The following is a 22,401-nucleotide window of genomic DNA, read 5'->3' on the forward strand; positions in this document are numbered from 1 at the left end:
CAAGATGATTCCAATGTGCATCAATATTTGGGGATCATGGCTTTAGGAAGGCCTTCAGCTTGGTATACGTAAGCAGTAATTTCCTAGCAGTAGTCAGTTGGTCTGAATCCATGAAGAGCCAGTACAGAGCATTTACAAATATTTAGTAAATGGCCGAAAGATCAGGTCATCTGACTCCCACATACCCCTGAACTTCATGAGCAAACAACTCTATGGCAATGATGAGTATGATTTGTTAACTGAGGCTGATATTGTAGTGAAACAAGTTTCTTCTTATCTCAAAAGCAGAGTAACTGCTAAAGAGCCCCACTCAGACCAAGATGTGAATATCTGCATATGACAGTATATATTGTTCATGTCTACACAGATTACAAATCAGTGCCATGTACTGGTACCATGCTAGTGCAATACATATTATCTTAGTGTCATATATACTATATCTGTTGTCAAAAATACGTCAGTACACTAAAAATGTTACCTCTTCTTGGGATACTGAGGACCACAGCCAATTTTAGACATTTATTTGATGCTTTCCAAATATTTCAGTGATGTCACAATTAAGTAATAATTAAAGTGCCAAAAGTCATCTTTATAAGAACATATTAGGGAAAAAGGCACACAAATGGTTTTAATCCAAATACATGAAATGGTAGTTTTCAATAATGATACTCATGTTTAAAACACTAAAAGCAGTGACTAGAAATAATTTTTCAGTCAGATTTCATGAAATGCCCCTGATCTTTAGGCATGTAGGTCCACAAAATACACAGTTGTCATTAATGCTATTTACCAAATATTTCCAGCTCTCTGTGTGTTTTCCAGAGTCTCCTCCGGAGAGTTAGTTCAACCCAAACTCTTTGGGGTCGAGTGGGGCCATAAGGCTTCTATTGGCCAATTAGCTGTAAGTGAATGTAACTCGCCTGAAGGCCAAACCATTCTACTTGCTGGCCCAAAACCCTCCAGAAACATTTCCCTCTGGCACGGCAACCAGGAAACTTTAATTTGATTGGTTTGCAAAGGCAACCAGGAACCCATAAGCCAAGGTACTGGTGATGAGCAAAGCCCTCCTACCAATGCTTGAGTGAGAAATAAGTCTTGCTGTTTTAAGCCATGGGGACTTGTGTGCTTCTTATTACAGGACATCGATAACTACTTTATTCTGATGAAAAAAAGTAGGCAACCATACCTGTAGTATTAAAAAAAAAAAAAATCAACAGCCATGATAACTGATTTGGAGGAAATCATTAAGAGCAATACTCCTTTAAGAAACTTAAATTTTAGGATAAAAGCCTCAAAGATTCTACCATGTTTCTCATCACTTTTAATAATATAATCTGACCATTGATTCTTCTAACACTGTTATTAGCCTAATATTCCATTAAAAGCAAAAGACTCCATTCAGTAATGGAAGACCTTTAAGAACAAAAGATTTGAAAAGGAAAAACATACGCTCTTTGTTATTTTTAAGTGAGAAAATCTAAATTAAATTGTGTAAACTTGGGGCACCTGGGTGGCTCAGCCAGCTAAGTGTCTGTCTTCAGCTCAGGTAATGATCTCAGGGTCCTGGGATTGAGCCCTGAGCTGGGCTTCCTGCTCAATAGGGAGTCTGTCTGTCCCTCTGCCTGCCCTCCACACTCTCTCTCTCAAATAAATAAAATCTTTAAAAAAAATTGTGTAGACTCATTCTTCTGCTAAAAAATCCAATAATCATAAATTTACAATAAAAACATATTCAGTTCGGATTCTAGTATGTATATATTCCATTCGACATATATAACTCTCCATAAAGCCACACCTACCAATCAGAAAGCATTCAAGGTAGAGTTTAATCAGTTCAGGCAGAAGCCAGTAAATATAAAACATATCCTTTGGGAAAGGAACATAATTTATCAAAATAATAAGCACACAAGTGATACAATTAAGGTGCTTCATTTCAGGAGCTCAGGGGAAAGAGAACCATGAATGATGAAGTGAGAGATATGAAAATCACAGTATTTTTATCTAAATTTTGGAAATGTGTGAAGCACTAGAAAAATGAAGAAATCTGTCAGCTCAACTTGAGGGCAGGCTGAAATGAAGGAAAATCTGTTCCAGCCCAAATTGCCACTCTAGGAGAACACAGGAGAAAAGGCAATCTGTGGCTTGGGCTTTTACTATCGATGGGCAAATCCCCAAATCATAAAGTGGCTGGTTGTCTTCTGTCCTCTGACACTCTCATTTCAGACATGGCAGGCACCTGGCTTTACCACAAAGACCTTGTTTTGAAAGAAAGTATAAAGGCAATGCCTCAACCCACAGAGTCAGCCAAGGCAGGACTGGGATATGCAATATGTGAGAGTGAATTAAATATCCATTTATCCATACTTCACTAGGTCTCTAAACAAAGAGAAACTCGACCTCCCGAAGGAGCCTATTTTGTAATGTTCAATATTTCATTCCTTCGAGGTCTGCTACCATGCCTGCAAAGTGCAAGGGCCCTGTTTTTTTGAGGAACTACAAAGAGAAAGTTTCTGGTAAGGGGAGGGAATAGTGTTCCTTAAATTTAAAATGGAAGGAATCTAAGTATTTCTCAATGGGCAAATGAGTGAACAAATTATGGTAGATCCATGTAATGAAATCAAGCCTAGCAATAAAAAGAGAGGAGCTAGGGTTACACCCAAAGAGATAAGACTCAAAAGCATTATGCTATAGACAAAAGACTATACATTACAATTCCATTTATATGAAATATAAATATATAAATTTATATTTATATTATATATGAAATACAAATTTTAAAAAGGAAGAACTAAAGTGATAGAAAGCAGTTCAGTGGTTGCCAAGGGCCAAGCAAGTAGTGGGGATTGACTACAAAGGGGCACAAAGGAATGGGGGAGGGGAGGAAAGCTAGAAGTCTTCTATGATTGTTACTTATGTATTGTGGCAGGTACAAAACAGTACATTTATCGAAAGTCACCAATTTCTACAAAGTCGTGAATTCTTTTTCATGTAAAGGACACTTGGATGAAACAGACTTTTTAGGAGGCCAACAAGACAGTGGAAGGTGAGACTAACTTAATAGTGAACAAAAAGTGATTCAGATTGGCTGTCCAGCACTGCTGATTCTTCAAATGCTGCTCATTTCAGCTCTGACTTCAAGTCTCCATGGGGGTGGGGAGAGGTAGAAATATAAAAGTAAACAGAAAGGAAAATCCTAACCTGTCATGATAAAAGGACAGCTCAATTTCTGACGACCAGAATGTACATTTTGCATTGATGTATTCCATGCTACACTCAACCATGCAACAGGCATTTTAAATGACTCTTAGATTTTACATACCTATAGCCTTTCATGAATAAAATGATTCAATCATGTTACCTCGTGTTTCAACTGCACTGATACATTTTCTGAGAATTGTGAATCCCATCTTATCCAACTGTGCACCTAAAAGAAATACAGTTATAAAATATTAAGGGCACAATGAATTATTTACCTTTCTCTTCTTTACAAAAATAGAAAAAATTATTTAAATCCAATTTAATTTTTATTTCACTATTAAAAAAAGCTAAAGGCCGTGTGTTCCCTGTTTAAATAATGTAAATGAGAATTTCATATATTTAGAGAAGCACTTACTGGAATATTAGGACATCTATTACCAATTATTTATCAATTTATAATATAAAATAATTTCTATATTAATAAATATAACTTATTTTAAACAGTGGAAAAGAATGTGGTACAAATCTTTAGGGGGAATCTATCTAAAGGTGATTAAGATACATTTTGCCACAATTCTACCACCACCTCGGGATTTTTTTTTTTTTTTTGAGTTATATATAAGTGAAGTAAAATACTTGACAGAAAAATAACACAAAGCTTTTTTTTTTTTTTCTTACACCTAAAGAAAAAGATTTTTAGGGGTACCTAGGTGGCTCGGTTAGTGAAGTGGCTACCTTCAGCTTAAGTCAAGACCTCGGGGTCCTGAGGTAGAGCCCTACGAGAGAACCTACTTCTCCCTCTGCCCCTCCCCACCCCAGGGTCATGCTCTCTCTCCCTCAAATAAATAAAATCTTTTAAAAATTTTTTTTCAGCACTTCTAAGATTATTATTTGGAGGAAAAGAAGGTATTATTTGGGCCATAAGCTTGAAAAAGAATTTCACATTTCACGCCATGTTCTAAGTGTTTATTATTTTATTATTTTCACAATGAATTTAAAACAAATGATGCATGTAGCAGAAAAAATTATTTTTTAAAATTTCCTCCTTTTTTTTTTCTAATATAGATGCTTGCCTGTGATTAGGCTGGCACATTGGAGTATCCTAATAAAAGATGTTTCTTGTTTCAAAAATGAAATCAGAGAAGTGAATACATGAGTCTATTTAGAACGAGGGAACACTAATATTAACGCTTGTCTCTCAGAGGCGATAGCACAAACAATCCATGAATATAAACTGTTCAGGTTTAAATGCTAAGGTTGAAGAGTACTTTAAGGAGAACAATTGAGCAGTGGTTTACTGTTTAAGGATCCACTCTTCACAACATCTTATGAAATGTTTAGCAAAACTATTTTTCAAAAAAGTGCATGTTATTATTTCTCTATTAAAAAAAATCAGAAAGGAAAGGGGGAAGGAGATAAGGAATGGAAGGAGGAAAGAAGAAGAGGAAAAAGACGGGGAGGGAGGAAGAGAAGAGGGTAAGAAAGCACTTCAAGTAGGTTTACAACCGGCAATTTTCAATGGTAGGCTCGAGATGTCTTTTACTCAAGCACTGGCTCAAATGAAACACATACCATGGTAATTTTGAAATAGTGTGTTAGAGAACATAGAGTTTCCAAACTGTACACATGTGATAAACACAGCCTTAATTTCTCCAAAAATATCCAAAGTAAATTTACAAAGAATCCAAGAACTCTGATAATATTTTTGTTTCATCCCTGTAAAAATCTGTATCAGAGAGCTAGGCTGTATGTTCCTCAAGCTCATACAACACATGTGAAGATCAATGTCCTAGAATATCTGAATTTGTTTGATTGCTGTTATTTTCTAAAGTGCAGTGATTTGCTACTTATATAGTCCATACTCACACTTAAAGGATAAAAAAATATCAAGGGTCAGGGTGAGGGGGTTGCAAACAGGGGACCTGATGAACAGCTCCAAGGGAGCTTATAATTTAGGAAGCTGGAAGGTGCATCCCTGAAACTGCTACATGTTTATTTACAGCTATGAGAATAAATAACAAAGTAGGTTGTGGAGGAAGCATTTTGGGTTTTGTAGAGAAAGAGAAGAAAAAAAAAGTCAGAGATGGAAAAGAGAAAAAGACTAATGAGGATTACAGCAGCCCAGGCAAATCTGGGTTGGTCACCAGTAGGTCAAAGAGAATCCATATATTATTTGGAGGACTAGCTTAGAGAGGGTAATGAGCACTTAGCAACAGTCTGACATCAGTAATGAAAAAGAACGAACTCGTGAAAAAGGGGAACAAATGGTCCTTTGCATGAATTAACACTTACTTCCTTCTGGTCTTGGGATGATGGCTCTATTAAAACTGTGTAACAGCTAGTAAAAGAGAAAAAAGGAAAACAGTATTTTTAACACATTAATATAAAGTCTTCAAGTAAGCATTCCTAGGACTATGCAAAAAAAAAAAAAAAAACCCACATCAATACTGGTTAATTGTATACTAATGTGCTCAAATACTAAGATAAGTAACAATAAAGGGCATCTCTGAGTCAACTTCGTCTCTTACAGTAGCAAAAGTTAAGATGAAGGAGCTATGACTCTTTAGGAACTCATTGGAAGTTTATGTAAATTTCAAATGCTCAAGCTTATAGGTACAGAATGATAAAGGAACTGCTGCATTCTAAGCCATAAGATGAAGCTCATTTTTTTCACCACTGTTACTAAAATCTGGTATTTCCTTAAGAGATGACTCTTGCTCATAATTTAAATGACTATATCTGAAATAGCTACGTGCTAATTCCAGGCTGCCTCTAAGAACTTCAGCCCTGACCCATTATTTGCAAGACATATGTAACACCTGGGGGGGGGGGGGAAGCAACCTTAAGTGTCCTCACATAAATATATAGCTAAATATTTTCTTTCTGCAGATTTGCCTTTGTCTGTGTATCTCAAATTAATTACTTGTTTCTTTGCTCTAAAAGAGAGGTTATATATGTCTTCAAGGTTACACTGCCTTTGACAACAGATTTATTTCTCAAAGACTTAGTCATGTGATCTTTATGCTACCCAAAGTCACTTTCCAAAGCACTTCTTGAATCTCTGGGGAGAGAAGTCCTAGTCACTGCATTGCCTTTTCTAGAGAGGATCAGTATAATGTGTTGTGGATCTCAGTAACCAGAAATGCTGTAAATACTACTGATTCCTAGCTAAAAACCTCAAGGACAAGACAGAAATAAAACTATGGAGGCTAAATGTAGGTCAAATACAATAAAATAATAGGCAAATTGAATTACTACATTTTTGTTTTCTCAAGCATGATATATTCTCCTTTATAGCATGTATTTTTAACACATATACTTTGGTTTTTCATTTTTCAAACACTGAACCTGGACTGCCACACACACTGTGGCCCAGCTCCCCAGCCCCCATACCCTATACTTCAACCAACATGTCTGTGACCATCAGATAACATTATCTTTTGCCAGTTTCCCAACTCTATTCTGACACTTCTCCTTCTCCTATATATGACCCCTCTTTCACGTTGCAAGGCACTCTTCCCTTTCTTTAAAGGGTAAGATGACAAATGCTTTCTAATTAAGCCCACCTCATTACCTGCACGGCAGTTTACTTAGAGTCATAATACTTTCAGCAGAGTTTATTTAAATTGGTTCTATGGTGTTTTCTATAATTATTCTAAGTCTCCAGTTCAATAGGTGATCTATCAAATTCTCAATTCCCAAAGGCCCCTGAAACAAAAGGGGCCACTGAAACGAAAGCTGTGCTTGAATGAAGTCGCAAACAGACTGAGTTTGTGTGCCTCTGGATCTCTACCACGACCTTTAATTTATTCTTCACACCAATCGCACGAGGTACGTTCACTAAGGCTACCTGCTCCTGCATACCCTAAACAATGAGCCTGAACCAGAAACTGTTAAATCAAGCAAAATAACTACAGCAGTCGCTCATTGCCCCATATTTACTGTTGTGTCTCCACTGAGATCAAAATGAACTCAAGAATTTATTGAATTCATCACCCAAAGAACTGTCAGGTAAGAAAGGAAAAAAAAAAAAATGAGCATTTTCACGACTCCCTCAAGCACAGCAAATCTGAATGGCAAAGTCAAGAAAAATCAAAAGTAAAATCTAGGGACACACAGGTCCTGCGTGGGCGGCTGCGACCTCCAGGTAAACAACTGGAACGCAGAACGCTTTCAAGAGGACTCAAAACACCAGCGTCAGGGGGGAACTTTTTTTCCCAATACCATAAAGCAAAAATCCCATAAAAAGGAATACAAGTCAACGTTGAAGGAAGTGGACTACAATTCTGCCAGTGAGGGTTCTTACAGCTTCTTTTCCACCCAGAGCTTCCAACCACTGCTTCCGTTCCTCTTCGGAGAACGCCTGCATGGTCAGAGCAGCGCCGGGCCTGAAAGACACCAGGAATGTGGCAGGTGAGCCCGGAGCTGGTAAAACAAACCTCTTTTCCACCTCCTCATGTTTTATTGTGGGGAGGAAGCAGGGGTGAGTGTTTAATTGCGACAGAAGACACATAACGTACATGTACCGTCTTAACCATTTTTAACTGCACAGTACGGCTGTGTTGCGTATGCTCACTTTAACAGGAATCCAAACCCCAGAACCCTTCATCTTGTAAGACTGAAACTCTGAACCCATGAAACCATGCCCCTTTCCCTTCCTGCCCAGCCCCTGACACGCCCCCTTCTACTTTCTGTCTCTATGACTTGGGTCACTCCTAGGTAACCCTTCTAAATGGAATTATGCCGTGTTTTCCTTTTTGTAACTTGCTTGTTTCACTTATTCTGATATCCTCCATTTTCATCCATGTTGTAGCATGTGTCAGAATTTCCTTCCTTTTTAAGGTTGAGGAATATTCCTTGGTGCGTATGCACTGCGTTTTGCTTATCCACTCACTTGTCCATGGACACCTGGGTTGCTTCAACCTTTTGGCTATTCTAAGCAATGCTGTTGTTAGCATAGGTGTACAAATATCTCAAATCTCTCACCTGTCAGTTCTTGTAGGGATATAGCCAGAAGTGGAATTACTGGGTGTGAAAGAAATAACACATTTGGTCTCTGACTCTGTTTCCTGGAACAAAGCTCCTAATACTCTTGGAATCTCCAAAGTAAACGTCATTTTATATACTAATGAGATAACAGAGCTGGGAGCTTCAGGACAGCCTCAGCATGGGGGCTGGTTGCCTGGGGAAATGTGTGACTAGAAGATTGGAACTTTTAGCCCCACTCCCCAACACCCCTCCCAGATGGGGGAAGGTGCTGGAGATTGAGTTCAATCACCAATGGCCAATGAGTCAATCAACCATTCCTACACAATGAAGATTCTATAAAATACTGCAAGTATCAGAGAGCTTCCAGGGTAGTGAAAACGTGGAGGCACTAGGAGGGTAGCATGTCCAGAGAGGACATGGATGCTCCAAGCCCCTTCCCCTATACCTTGCCTTAGGTATCTCTTCATCTGGCTGTTCATTTATTTCCATTAGAAAATCCTTCATCATAAATTGGCAGAAGTTAACAGTCTTCCCGAGTTCTAGGAGAGCTGTTCTAGAAAATCATCAAACCCAAGATATGAAACCCCCAATTTATAAGTGAGCTCTTACTCTGAAACGTCTTCATTAACTTGAGGTAGTGCCAAAATTCAGTTAAGCTTTAGGATATTCAGTCTCTGCAGAGAACTGGAGACTTGCTGGGTATGGTAAAACCCACATATTTGGAGTACAGAAGGGTAGGGAGAAATAATTTTGCCTCCCACTGGCTCAATGGTAATTCTGTTTTTAATTTTTCCAGAAACTGCCACACCTTTTCCACAGGAGCTGAGCTATTGTGCCTTCCCACTGACAGTGCATAAGGCTTCTAATTTCTCCACAGCCTCACCAACACTTGTTATGTTATTATCTCTCTCTTTTTTTTTTAAAGTAGCCATCATAATGGGTGTGAAGTGCTAGCGATGACTAAATTTTACTTATAAAAGAGATACATGCTTAGTGTTACCCAGGCACGGATAGAGTGTAAAACCAGAATAATCATTTTCCACCCCATCCCAATTCTATGTTCAAGAAGGCAGACTGTTCACCATTTGGTGTTTCCTTCATTTTTTTTTAGAGCCCTGTGTTGGTCCTCTGGGCCAAATTATCTCTCTTAGTTCAATTTGTTCAAAGATTCAGCCAGAAAAACTCTTTATACCAGGAAGAAATAACTAGGTAGAAAAGCCATTGATAATGCCTCTTCACCTGGGGGCAGTTTCTCGAATGAAACAGATTTTGAATATTTGATTCAAATATTATGAATTAGTATTAGAAAAGAACTTTTCTGGCAAAGAATTAAAAGGCAAAACACAGAAAACTAGAAATGAAAGTTGATGGCTGAAACAAAAAAGTAAATATCAATTCCTGTTGGACACGGAATATACTTTTTAAAGTTATCACTCTTGTGGTAGTATTTCGAAACTCAACTTTTAACTAATGGATCATCTTTTTCAAGTAAAGCAAGCAGTAATAATCAACTGTAATTCAATCATCACTGCAATTTTTATAAAGTACTGTAAAGTAAAAAGTCCTCCAAAAGCAACGAGCCAAATGTGAGTAAGTCGTCTTCCCCACCCCCACTCACACGGGCATTGTGCTCTCCCCCCACATGATCCTTATATAGCACAAGAGAAGTTATCTGCTTAGGGTTCACTACAAAGTAACTATAGCTACAACTGATAGGCTCTTGTCTACAACCATATTCTCCAGACTGAAATTTGTAGGGGGGGAGGGGGGAAATCATCACCATTCCCCTACCCCTAAATAGCAAAATGACTTTTAATTGTCTACCCGACACTTTTTTGTCGTGATTCCACTTTTCCATCACCTTGGCACCACACAGTACAGACCCAAGGTCCCACCTCCTCCCGCTCTACTACACACAGCATCTTTTTGGAGCAAGAATCAAGGCAAGATGCCCAGACAACCAGTCTGTTTCAAGAAGTTCCTTGACTGGGACGTGAAGATTTTGGCCCTTATTCTTAGTAACCCACACTGGGCTCAAGGGAGTTAATTAAAATTGTGAGGGAAAACTTCAGATGGCACGAATGTTTTTCTTTACATTCTTTAAGTGATAAAACAATATTTACATATGGGGGTCTCACGTCTGCAAGAATGCTCCATTCTTGTCAAGAAGGAAAAATATCTAGATACCTCTCTAAAACAGAGATGTATTCAAACATTTAGTATGTAAGTAAGGGAACAAAAATATAAAATGTAAAATGAGATGTAGTAGCAAATACATAATAGAAAGCAGACAGCTTCTCTAGTCCAGGAATGGCAAAATAAGCAGAGAAAATGGGACAGAAGGCCAAACAAGTCAACTTCTATCACAGAAAGACACAGAGTCTACATTCAGTTCAATAAACTTCGAGTGAGCGCTTACTATGCTTTAGATCTTGTGCCAGGAGCTCTGGTCATTGTTTATCGAATACCTTACCATGGGCTAGGCCCTGAGCTGGGCCTCCCACCCACAAAGGGCTTACTGTCTAACGAGAGAAAGAAGAAGTTAAAAAAAAAAAATTTACAAATAATCTATTAATTACAGTTATACAGAGTCCTGCAGAAAGTGAGCTACCTAGGAGAAAAAGAGGGAGTAATAAAGACATCAGAAGATGTATGCCCAAATACAAAAGTGTTCAACTTCAACGATGTTCCATTATCAAGAAGACATGACTGAGTTCAATTGTTGTCAAGAAGACTTGACTGTGGCTAATTCGGCTGCCAGTCTCAGAGGAAATTTCAACATTCAAAGTGCTATAGGGGGTTAAGAAAGAGAAAGATCTTACCTAGCCCTGGAAGTCAGGCTTCCTTGGGAAAGGGACATTTAACCTAAGGCCTTAAGGATACATGGGCCATGTCAGAGCAACCAGGGCCAGAGTTATCCCTCAAGCCAAGAAGGCACACAAAAGAGAAGGAACATACCTTGGAGGAGCTGGGTCAGCCTCATCAACTGTCCTCCCACCCAGCTGGAGAGGAGCACAGGGGAAAGCAAAGGGATCCTTGGCTATGCAGAGGATCTGATTTATCCTACATGTCACCAAAGGTATTTAGTAGGGGAACAACACGATTGAAGGTGTATGTGAACTCAGATGCTGGGTGGAAATGGACTGAAGACAGGCAAGAGCTGGCTTCAGAGGCTTGTTAGCAGAATGAGGGGATGAGTTGGAAAGGCACAAATGAAGGAAAATATGCAGGAACTTGGAAATAGGAGACTACTTCTCTATGCTCTAGGCGCCACCACCAACAACAAAATCAACAGTGAAGGACAGGTCGATTACAATGTTTCACCAATAACTAGTAAATAAATAGTAAATATTTAATACAATAAATAGTAAAGGGCTTCCATGAAAGTCAAAACAACTGTAGCAAATAAGGACTTAATACTTTTACCCTAAAAAACAAAAACAAAACAGACACTGAGGCCTGATGAGATTCCTACGTTTTCTACTTATTTTTTTGTTTCCCCCTAAGATTCTCCATGCATATGTGAGGGGAAATAACATTTACTACACATAGATGGTTGGATATTCATGTAGAGGGGCAAACAGAGATGTTGAATAAGAGAAACGATGACTGGTTCTGGTAACATGAAACACAAGAAAAAAGTGTTGAATGATGAAAAGTCTAAAGAGTCATGAACTAGAATTACAGATCGCACAGTAAGCGGGGGTGGGGGGGTGTGGAAACAGCCAGGTTTCCAGTGAAATAGCCAGAGTACTTCTGTATAATACCCCAATGCATAAAAACCAAAGTATTATTATATGCCTTGTCTCCAAGGACAATAACTCAAACTTGAGCCACCGAGCCCTTCATGGAATACAGCAAAAAACAAACTAACTTACTGAAAGATGAGAGATTAAATAGAAATGTATCACCTACAAGGAGAGGAGTCTATTCCTGTTTGCATTTTGACAAATAATAGCACGGTAACTCAAAACAACTCCCCCTTTGAGAATTAATTCATCACAGTACACATGTTCAGAACACTTCAACTTGTAACATTACAGACAGGGATCAGTCACTAATACTACATAAAGCTGGGTTCCCATCCTATCACAGAGATGGCTCACACTCATCCCCCATGGCTCAGCCCTCACCTCTAAAACACTAGTGTAGGAAAAGTAAAAAATAAAGCATGCTTTAAATATTTTTAATTTCTCAAGTTTCTTTTACTAATCAATTGCTAGGAAACCATTTTGCAAATATGAGACTTTAGGAAACAGTGGACACATTTTAAACTACAATATTAACAACATCTCACTGTTAAACCAAACCATAAAGTTTTTGAAATAAAGACATGTTTTATTCATGAAGTTTACTGGATGCATAGAACGACACAGTGAATATATGGATAGCAAAGAACAGAAAATTCTAGTGTGCTAGAGTATTCCCAATTGCATCTTCATTCCATGGAGAAGCTACGGTAACATCAGTGATGCCACTGGAGCTGGAACTAGAACTGACACAGTTGTAATTTTTGGTTCTTGGAGCTGACACTGCTACCGTGTACTACGTGGTCCACTGAAGACACAACATTCTCTTCTTCATCAGAAAATTCATTTCAACCAAACTAACATCTGAGAACCTCATATGTGCCAGGCATTGTGCTAAGCTCTGAGTAATTTACCACACACAGTAAGCAAAACAAATTCTTAGCAAATACAAAAGGAACAGTGTGATTTTCATAAAGAAAAAACCAATGGGGGAAAAGAGCGCCACTTGCCCAGATAGTCTATCTTTCTTTTGTTAAAACCGTAACTGTTAAATCTGTAGAGCACAAGGTAGAGAATCGAAATCTGAAGAAAAACGCTTAGGTTAAGCAAGTTCTTGTTCTTAAATCAGCAATTCATCTTTTTTCCTTCACTCGTTAAGAAAATATGCATCACTCTGCACTATTGAACACTACGGAGGCCCACACATGAGAAGCAGTCTAGAGACCTATATCTGTATTCTACATTTGACCCCATATCTATTAATTCTCTTTCAACTGCATTTTTTGTAGTTCAATCAAAGCATGTGGAAGACCTTTGTTTTCCTTATATTCTATATGATAGCTCAATGAGCTTATAAATTAAGAAAATGTAAGAAATAAAAACATCCACAAGACATTTATGAGATGCCAATTAATGAGATTTTGTAAATAGAGAAGTTAAGAGAACAAACTAGAGAACAAACTAAGAAGCAGCTATCAAAACTTACAATGGTAACTATTAGGAATATTCTAATGTTTTTCTAAGACGAATGTTGAAAAGGAAAAGGAAAAAACCAACTGGCATGTTGTAAGTCCTGCACTAAATTTTATTATGAGAAGGGGAAAGTGCCAAAGCCAAACCAAACACTTTCTAAAGTTATAGAAACATAGCTGTCATAATCAGTTTCTTACAAAGATTCCTGGGGGGAAAAATTTTAGTACTAACCTATGAATCTTACATTTTTCCAGAAATGATCAAAGCAAGGTGCATGATTTTACTAAGCAGTGAAAACTTTATAAGAACTTCTTTTTTCTGTCCACCCAAAAAAAAAAAAGTTTCAAATAGAGGAAGTAAGCATTGATATAGTTAGAAGTATGATTATTTCCTCTACTAAAAGTGAATTCAAACCATTAATCATTAGAGAACTGCTACTTTAGAACACAGAAAGTTGTAAGAGAACATAGTTCTTTCCTAACAACAAAAGGATGGAGAACCTATGAAATCAGTGTTCAAATGAAGACTGCAGAACTGAAGATGCAAAAACAAAACCTAGGGGCGCCTGGGTGGCTCAGTGGGTTAAGCCGCTGCCTTCGGCTCAAGTCATGATCTCAGGGTCCTGGGATCGAGTCCTGCATCGGGCTCTCTGCTTGGCAGGGAGGCTGCTTCCCTCTCTCTCTCTCTCTGCCTGCCTCTCCATCTACTTGTGATTTCTCTCTGTCAAATAAATAAATAAAATCTTTAAAAAAAAAACAAAAACAAAAACCTAATGAACTAAAATGCAGACAGCAACAAGCTCTTTCTTAAAGAGAAAACACGCGCACATGTATACACAGCTACTTTGATCCTTTGAGAAGCAACAGGACAAAGAGGAAGACAGCAGAGAGGAGGGCAACAGTAGAACTGGAGTCTGAAAGGCAGAGTTTGGGTGAGTGTGAGGGTTTCAAATCCCTATAAAACCGGGATGCAAAGAGAGTCTGAACCCATCCTCCAATTCCCTCCCATGGGACTTCATCAAGTGCTCAGGAGGAAATAGGAGAGCAGAGCTGAGACCCACCCCCATCCCCTGAGGTTTGTGTGTTAAGTATGAGGGGCAGAGCAGAAAAACCTCCAGAGAAGGTCTGATGGTGTTCTCAAGTCACATGGACCCTTGAGAAACAGAATCTAAATGAAGTAACAACATAGATTCTCAGCTCAACTGCCAACTAAAGGGACAGCCCTGCACATTAGCAGTCCCACGGAAGAAAGGGCATATCCTTTCCCAGTCATAAATATTACTTACTTTCTTTCTACTGCTCTGTTACAATAGCTGTCTTTCAACCAAAAAATTATGAGGCATGCAAAGAAGGAAGAAAATGTAACCGAACATAGACAAAGCAGTTAGAAGAACCAGACTCTCAGAAATAGCCCAGAGATTAGAGGAAGAAAAAATCAGACTGAACCTATGAACGGCAATATGTACATTAAAGGATCCAGGGGCGCCTGGGTGGCTCAGTGGGTTAAAGCCTCCTCTGCCTTTGGCTTGGGACATGATCCCCGCGTCCTGGGATCCAGCCCCGGGGCAGGCTCTCTGCTCGGCGGGGAGCCTTCTCCCCCACCCCCATCCCCTCTGCCTACTTGTGATTTCTGTCAAATAAATAAATAAAATCTTAAAAAAATAAATGAATACAATCTTAAATAAATAAAGGACCCAGCATACAAGGTGGGCAACATGCATAAACTGATGGGAATTTCAGCAAAGAAATGAAAACTACTAAAAAGAGACAAATGGATATGCAAGAAATAGAAAATAAAAAACAGTCATGAAGAATTCAGGAGGGTACCTTTCATATGCAAAAAACCAGTCTGGAGTCAGTATCTGCAACCATCTCCTTTATCTAACTTACACTCAGGGAGGCACTATTTTCTTTCTTTCTTTTTTTTTTTTTAAAGATTTTATTTATTTATTTGACAGAGAGAGATTACAAGTAGGCAGAGAGGCAGGCAGAGAGAGAGAGGAGGAAGCAGGCTCCCTGCCGAGCAGAGAGCCCGATGCGGGACTCGATCCCAGGACCCTGAGATCATGACCTGAGCCGAAGGCAGCGGCTTAACCCACTGAGCCACCCAGGCACTATTTTCTATGCCCTAAGTCACCCAGGACAACCATCCCTAGAGGAGACAGCCTGCCAATATTATTCAAACTAGTCAGTCCTAAATTGCTTCTCCTTCTCTGCCTTGCCTTTCTGTGAAAATCCCAATAATGACTGGTCTGGGATATTTTTTCTCACTCCCTCCTTTCTCCTGACCAAAACCTGGAATTCCCCATGTGGTCCTATGTGGCATAGCATGCCCTGTTCTCTTGGAAACTCTTAATAAATGGTCTTTCAGTGCTATTAGTCTGTTCACATCATCACTCAGTCACTTCCACAAATTAAAATACTGCAGGTACAACCAAAACAAATACCAAATGATCAGAGATAATATAACTGGAATCCCAAAAACTGAAGAAAGAGAAAATGGAGAAGTATTTGAAGAAATAATGACTTAGATTTTCTAAACTTGCTGTGAAATATAAACCCAAATATCCAAGAACTTCAATGAACCCAAAGCAAGATAAAATAAAGAAAGCCACACCTATGCAGGTCATTTAAAAAAAAAAAATTCTTAAGAGCAGCAAAAAGATGACATACAGGGGAATAATAAGAAAGATGGATGATTTATCATGATGATAAAAAAAAAATGGGAGGCCTGAAGAAAACAGAATGACTTCTTTGAAGTGCTGGGGGGGGAGCTATTAATCTAGAAATCTACATCTATCAAAAATGAAAGCAAAATAAAGACATTTTCAGACAGATGAAACATGAAGGAATTCTTCAGCAGATCAGCATTATATGAAATGCTTAGATTAACTTAGCCTAAGGAAATTAAGGGAAATGGCACAAGATAGAAACTCAGATCTATAGGAAGAAACGAACAAAATCAAAATGGATAAATATATTGGTATTTTTTCAAAAAGATAATCACATACACAAATAAAACATCAAATTTTTTAAATACTACTAATTATTGATTTCATAAAGTAAAAATAGTAATGTATATTGTGTTCATAGTGTACACAGATTTAAAAATGTACATACACAGAAGCATAAGTAGAAATAGAAAATGGAATATTAAAAGACTCAATTCACTAAAAAGAAAGCAAAATAGGAGAAGAAGAAAAATAAGACAAATAGAAAACAAAAGGAAGGGGCATCTGGGTGGCTCAACTGATTGTCTGACTTTTTATCTCAGCTCAGATTTTGTTTCAGATCTTGTGAGGTTAAGGCCCACACTGGGCTCCACACTGGGTGTGGGGCCTACTTTAAACAACAACAACAACAAGGTGGTGCACTTAAACCCATACAATCGGTAATTATATTATACATAAATTAACTGAAACCTTGACTAAAATGCAAAGACTAAGTGGCTAGGTTTTTTAAAATCAGGACTCAATAACGAACTACTTATAAAAAACAAAGTTTAAACATAAAGGCATACAGGTAAAAGGAAAAAGATGAAAAAAGAAAAAAATATATATACAAATGGCTGCATCAATATCAATCAAGGTAGATTTCAAAATAAAGATTAGTAGGAACAGACATTTCATAATAATAAAAAGGGTCCTTTCTTTCTTTCTTTCTTTCTTTCTTTCTTTCTTTTTTTTCTGAGAGAGACAGAGAGCATGAACTGGGAGGAGGAGTCAACAGAAAAGCAGACTCCCCAATGAGTGGGAGCCCAACATGGGTCTCGATTCCCAGATCTGGGGTCATGATTTGAGTTGAAGGCAGACACTTAACCAACCGACCCACCCAGGCATCCCAGTAAAAGAGTCATTTCATCAGTAAGATGTAACAACCATAAAAATGCACCAACGCTCAAATCTCAAATATTCAATACATGAAAAAAATTGGCAAAATTAAAGGGAAACTGGCAAATTCGAATCATAGATTTTAACACCCTTAGTTTAGTAACTTACAGAATATTTAAAAATCAAAACAATATAGAAGTCAAGCAACACTATCATTAACTTGATCGAGATGACATTTAGAGAATACTATATCCAACAACACCAGAAAACTCACTGTTCTTAAGTGCACATAGAACATTTACTAAATAGACCACCTTTGGGACAGTGAAACAAGTCTAGTTAACTTCCAAGTGCTGATAAAATAGAGTATGTTCTCTGACCAAAAGAATATAAAGGAAAAACAGAAAATAATTTAAAAAAAAAATAGAAAAACAGTTAATAGTACACACAGAAAAAAAACCAACCATTTGGAACTTGTAAAACGTATTCCCAAATAACACCTGGGTTAAAATTCAACATTTATGTCCTATTCACATTAAAAAAAAAAAAATATATATATATATATATATATATATATATATATATATATATATTTGCAACTGAATTACAATGAAAACGAAAACATAAAAGTTTGTAGGATGAAAAAAAAACAGTAGAATGCAAAGTAAAGCAGATCTTTTAAGAAAAATTGTAAATTTAAATGTCTACATTCAGGTGCACCTGGGGGGCTCAGTCAGTTATGTGTCTAACTCTTGGTTTCAGCTCAGGTCATAATCCCAGGGTTGTGAGACTGAGCCCTGCATGGGGCTCCCTGCTGGGTGTGGAGTCTGCTTAAGATTCTGACTCTCCCTCCTTCCCTCCCCCACAACAGGCGCTCTCTCAAAAAAGAAGTCTACATTCAAAAATAAAATAGAAAATCAAAACTTTTATCTTAAGGAACAATTAAAAGAAAGACAAATTAAATCCAAAGTAAGTAAAATAAAACAATAAAAATAAAAGCAGAAACCAATGAAATATAAAATGAACAATATGGGTTATCTGAAAAAACAATTTAACAAAACTGATAAAGCTCTAGACAAGACGTCACAAAAAAATGAAACAAAAATTCCCATATCAAGGATAAAAAATGAAGTACCATTACAGATCCTACAGATATGAAGTAGTAAGAAATGAATACTACTAAGAAAGGCATGTTAACAGAGACAATATTTCCTTTATTCAAGGAAATAAATTCTTTTAAACCCCAATTTATAAAAGCTAACAAGAAAAGATCAACAACTGGCCAAACTAATCCAAAAGAGAGAGGACCCAAATTAACAAAATTATGATGAAAATGGAGAGATCACGACTAACACCAAGGAAATAGAAGCAATCATCAGAAATTATTATCAACAGCTATATGCCAATAAGTTAAGCAACCTAGACAAAATGAATGCATTCCTGGAAATCTACAAACTTCCAAAACTGAATCAGGAAGAAATTGACAACCTGAATAGACCAGCATCTAGTAACGAGATAAGCAGTGATCAAAAACCTCCCAAAAAACAAGAGCCCGGGACCTGACGGATTCCCTGGAGAATTCTACCAAACATTCAAAGAAATAATACCTATTCTCCTGAAGCTGTTTCAAAAATAGGAACAGAAGGAAAACTTCCAGATTCTTTTTATGAAGTCAGTATTAACCTGATCCCCAAACCAGGCAAAGACCCCATCAGAAAGGAGAATTTCAGACCACTATCCCTGATGAATATGGATGCCAAGCTCCTCAACAAGATCCTAAGTAATAGGATCCACAGTACATTAAAAAGATTATCCGCCATGACCAGTGGGATTTATCCATGGGATGCAAGGGTGGTTCAACATTTGCAAATCAATGCGATAGAACAAATCAATAAGAGAAGAGAGAAGAACCACATGGTCCTCTCAATTGATGCAGAAAAAGCATCTGACAAGATAGAGCATCTGTTCCTGATTAAAATTCTTCAAACTATAGGGATAGAGGGAACATTCCTCAACTTCATATAATCTATGAAAAACCCACAGCAAATATCATCCTCAATGGAGAAAAGCTGACAGCCTTCCCTTTGAGATCAGGAACACAAGAAGGATGTCCACTCTCACCATTGCTGTTCAATATAGCACTACAAGTCCTAACAACAGCAATCAGGCAACAAAAAAAATGAAGGGTATTCAAATTGGCAAAGAAGGGGGCGCCTGGGTGGCTCAGTGGGTTAAAGCCTCTGCCTTCAGCTCAGGTCACGATCCCAGGGTCCTGGGATCGAGCCCCGCATCGGGCTCTCTGCTCAGCAGGGAGCCTGCTTCCTCCTCTCTCTGACTGCCTCTCTGCCTACTTGTAATCTCTGTCTGTCAAATAAATAAATAAAATTTAAAAAAAAATTGGCAAAGAAAAAGTTAAACTCTCTCTCTTCGCAGATGACACAATACTGTATATGGAAAACCCAAAAGACTCCATTCCCAAACTACTAGAACTCATACAGCAATTCAGTAATATGGCAGGATACAAAATCAATGAAGAGAAATCAGTTGCTTTCCTATATGCTAAGGAAATGTTGAAAAAGAAAAAAACTGGGGGCATCACCTTGCCTGATTTCAAGCTTTACTACAAAGCTGTGATCACCAAGACAGCATGGTATTGGCACAAAAATAAGACACATAGACCAGCAGAACAAAGTAGAGAGCCCAGATATGGACCCTCAACTCTATGGTCTAATAATCTTCAACAAAGCAGGAAAAAATATACAGTGGAAAAAATACAGTCTCTTCAATAAACAGTGCTGGGAAAATTGGACAGCTATGTATAGAAGAATGAAACTCAACCGTTCTTTTATACCACACACAAAGATAAACTCCCAATGGATGAAAGACTTCAACATGAGGCAGGAACCTATCAAAATCCTAGAAGAGAACATAGGCAGTAAGCTCTTTCACATCAGCCACCACAACTTCTTTCAAGACATGTCCCCAAAGGCAAAGGAAACAAAAGCCAAACTGAACTTTTGGGACTTCATCAAGATCAAAAGCTTCTGCACAGCAAAGGAAACAGTCAACAAAACAAAGAGGCAACCCATGCAATGGGAGAAGATATTTGCAAATGACATTACAGATAAAGGGCTGATATCCAAGATCTGTAAAGAACTCTTCAAACTCAACGCCCAAAACAACAGATAATCATGTCAAAAATGGGCAGAAGACATGAACAGACACTTCCCCAAAGTAGACATGCAAATGGCTAACAGACACGTGAAAAAATGTTCATCATCATTAGCCATCAGGGAGATTCAAATCAAAACCACATTGAAATACCACCTTGCACCAGTTAGAATGGCCAAAATCAACAAGACAGTAAACAGCAAGTCTTGGAGAGGATGTGGAGAAAGGGGAACCCTCTTACACTGTTTGTGGGAATGCAAGTTGGTGCAGCCACTCTGGAAAACAATGTGGAGATTCCTTAAGAAATTAAAAATAGAGCTACCTTATGACCCTGCAATTGCACTACTGGGTATTTACCCCAAAGATACAGATGTGGTGAAAAGAAGGGCCATCTGTACCCCAATGTTCAGCAATGGCCACAATCACCAAACTGTGGAAAGAGCCAAGATGCCCTTCAACAGATGAATGGATAAAGAAGATCCATATATACAAAAGAGTATAATGCCTCCATCACAAAGGATGAATACCCAACTTTTGTACCAACATGGACAGGACTGGAGGAGATTATGCTCAGTGAATAAGTCAAGCAGAGAGAGCCAATTATCATATGGTTTCACTTACTTCTGGAGCATAAGGAATAACACGGAGGACATTGGGAGATGGGAAGGAGAAGTGAGTTGGGGGAAATCAGAGGGGGAGACAAACCATGAGAAATTGGACTCTGAGAAACAAACTGAGGGTTTTAGAGAGGAGGGAGGTGGGAGGTTGGGTGAGCCTGGTGGTGGGTATTCAGGAGGGCATGTACTGCACGGAGCACTGGTGAGGTGCATAAAAATGAATTTTGGAACACACATACACACACACACACAAATTAAATTTTAAAAATTTTTTAAAATTAAGCAAAAAAAGAAAAATAGATAATCTGAACACCTCTTTACTCACTAAACTTTACCTGTAATTTTTAAATTTCCCACAAAGAAAATGCCAGATCAAGAGGACTTCACAGGTGAGTTCTCTGAAACACTTAAGGGACAATAATATCATATTACACAGACATTTCTAAATAGTAGAAGGGAATGGAAAACTTCCCAATTCTTTTCTGAGTCCACCATAACCCTGATATCAAAATCAGACACAGACATTACAAAAAAAGAACATAACACCCAATTTCTCATTTAAGTATCCTCAATCAAATATTAGCAAAATGAACAGACAATAAAGAGGTTAATACATCATGACCAGGTACAGTTAACTCAGGAATGCAATGTTAGTTTAACTTAGAAGATTCAATGTAATTCACCCATTAACAGGTTCAAGAAAAATATTCAATGATCATTTTGATAGACAATAACAAATATGTGATCAAAATCAGTATCTATTCATCATTAAAACTGGGAATAGATAAAAACTTCCTCAACATGTTAAAGGCATCTACAAACAATCTTCAGCTAACATCATATTTTATAGTGAAATAATAAATGCTTTTCCCCTAGGATCAGGAATAAGGTTAAGATTTCCAATATCATTTATCATTTTATTAGAGGTATTGGCCCTGCAATAAGACAGGTAAAGGAATAAAACACATACAGCTTCAATCCAAAAGAAAGCTATTTTATTCACACATGATACCATTGTGTACATAAAAAAATCATGAAGACATCTGAAGAAGAAATAAGTCAACTCAGCGATATTGTAGGACACAAAAACCAAGTGCATTTTTATGTATTAACAGTACTTTGGAAAATGAAAAGTATAACTTATTCTTTAAAAATAACATTTAGAAACATAAAATACTTAGAGAAATTAAATGAAGGTGCTCATACCCCTATATTAAATACTATAAAACATTACTGAGAGAAATTAAAGACTAAATAAATGGTAATTACTCAGAAATTATTAAAACTCTGTATTGGTGACATTGAACTGTAGGCTTTTGTAGAAATAAACTGTAAAATTTATATGGAAATGCAAAGGATCTACAATAGCCAACCA

At 37.7% G+C, this 22,401-nt stretch overlaps 1 protein-coding gene across 1 annotated transcript in view; it reads right to left on the reverse strand.

Annotated features, from left to right (window-relative positions):
* The window catches only part of ARHGAP10 (Rho GTPase activating protein 10), a 324,116-nt gene that overhangs the window by 149,193 nt on the left and 152,522 nt on the right, over nt 1-22,401 (reverse strand). The window contains exons 11-13 of the mRNA XM_044224902.1: nt 7,505-7,586; nt 5,491-5,536; nt 3,359-3,424 (exon numbers count right to left, since the gene is read on the reverse strand). Coding sequence (XP_044080837.1) covers nt 3,359-3,424; nt 5,491-5,536; nt 7,505-7,586 — 194 coding nt within the window. The remainder of the gene's footprint in view (nt 1-3,358; nt 3,425-5,490; nt 5,537-7,504; nt 7,587-22,401) is intronic.

Source organism: Neovison vison, chromosome 11 (genome assembly GCF_020171115.1).
Source record: "Neovison vison isolate M4711 chromosome 11, ASM_NN_V1, whole genome shotgun sequence".
Taxonomy (NCBI): Eukaryota; Metazoa; Chordata; class Mammalia; order Carnivora; family Mustelidae; genus Neogale; species Neogale vison.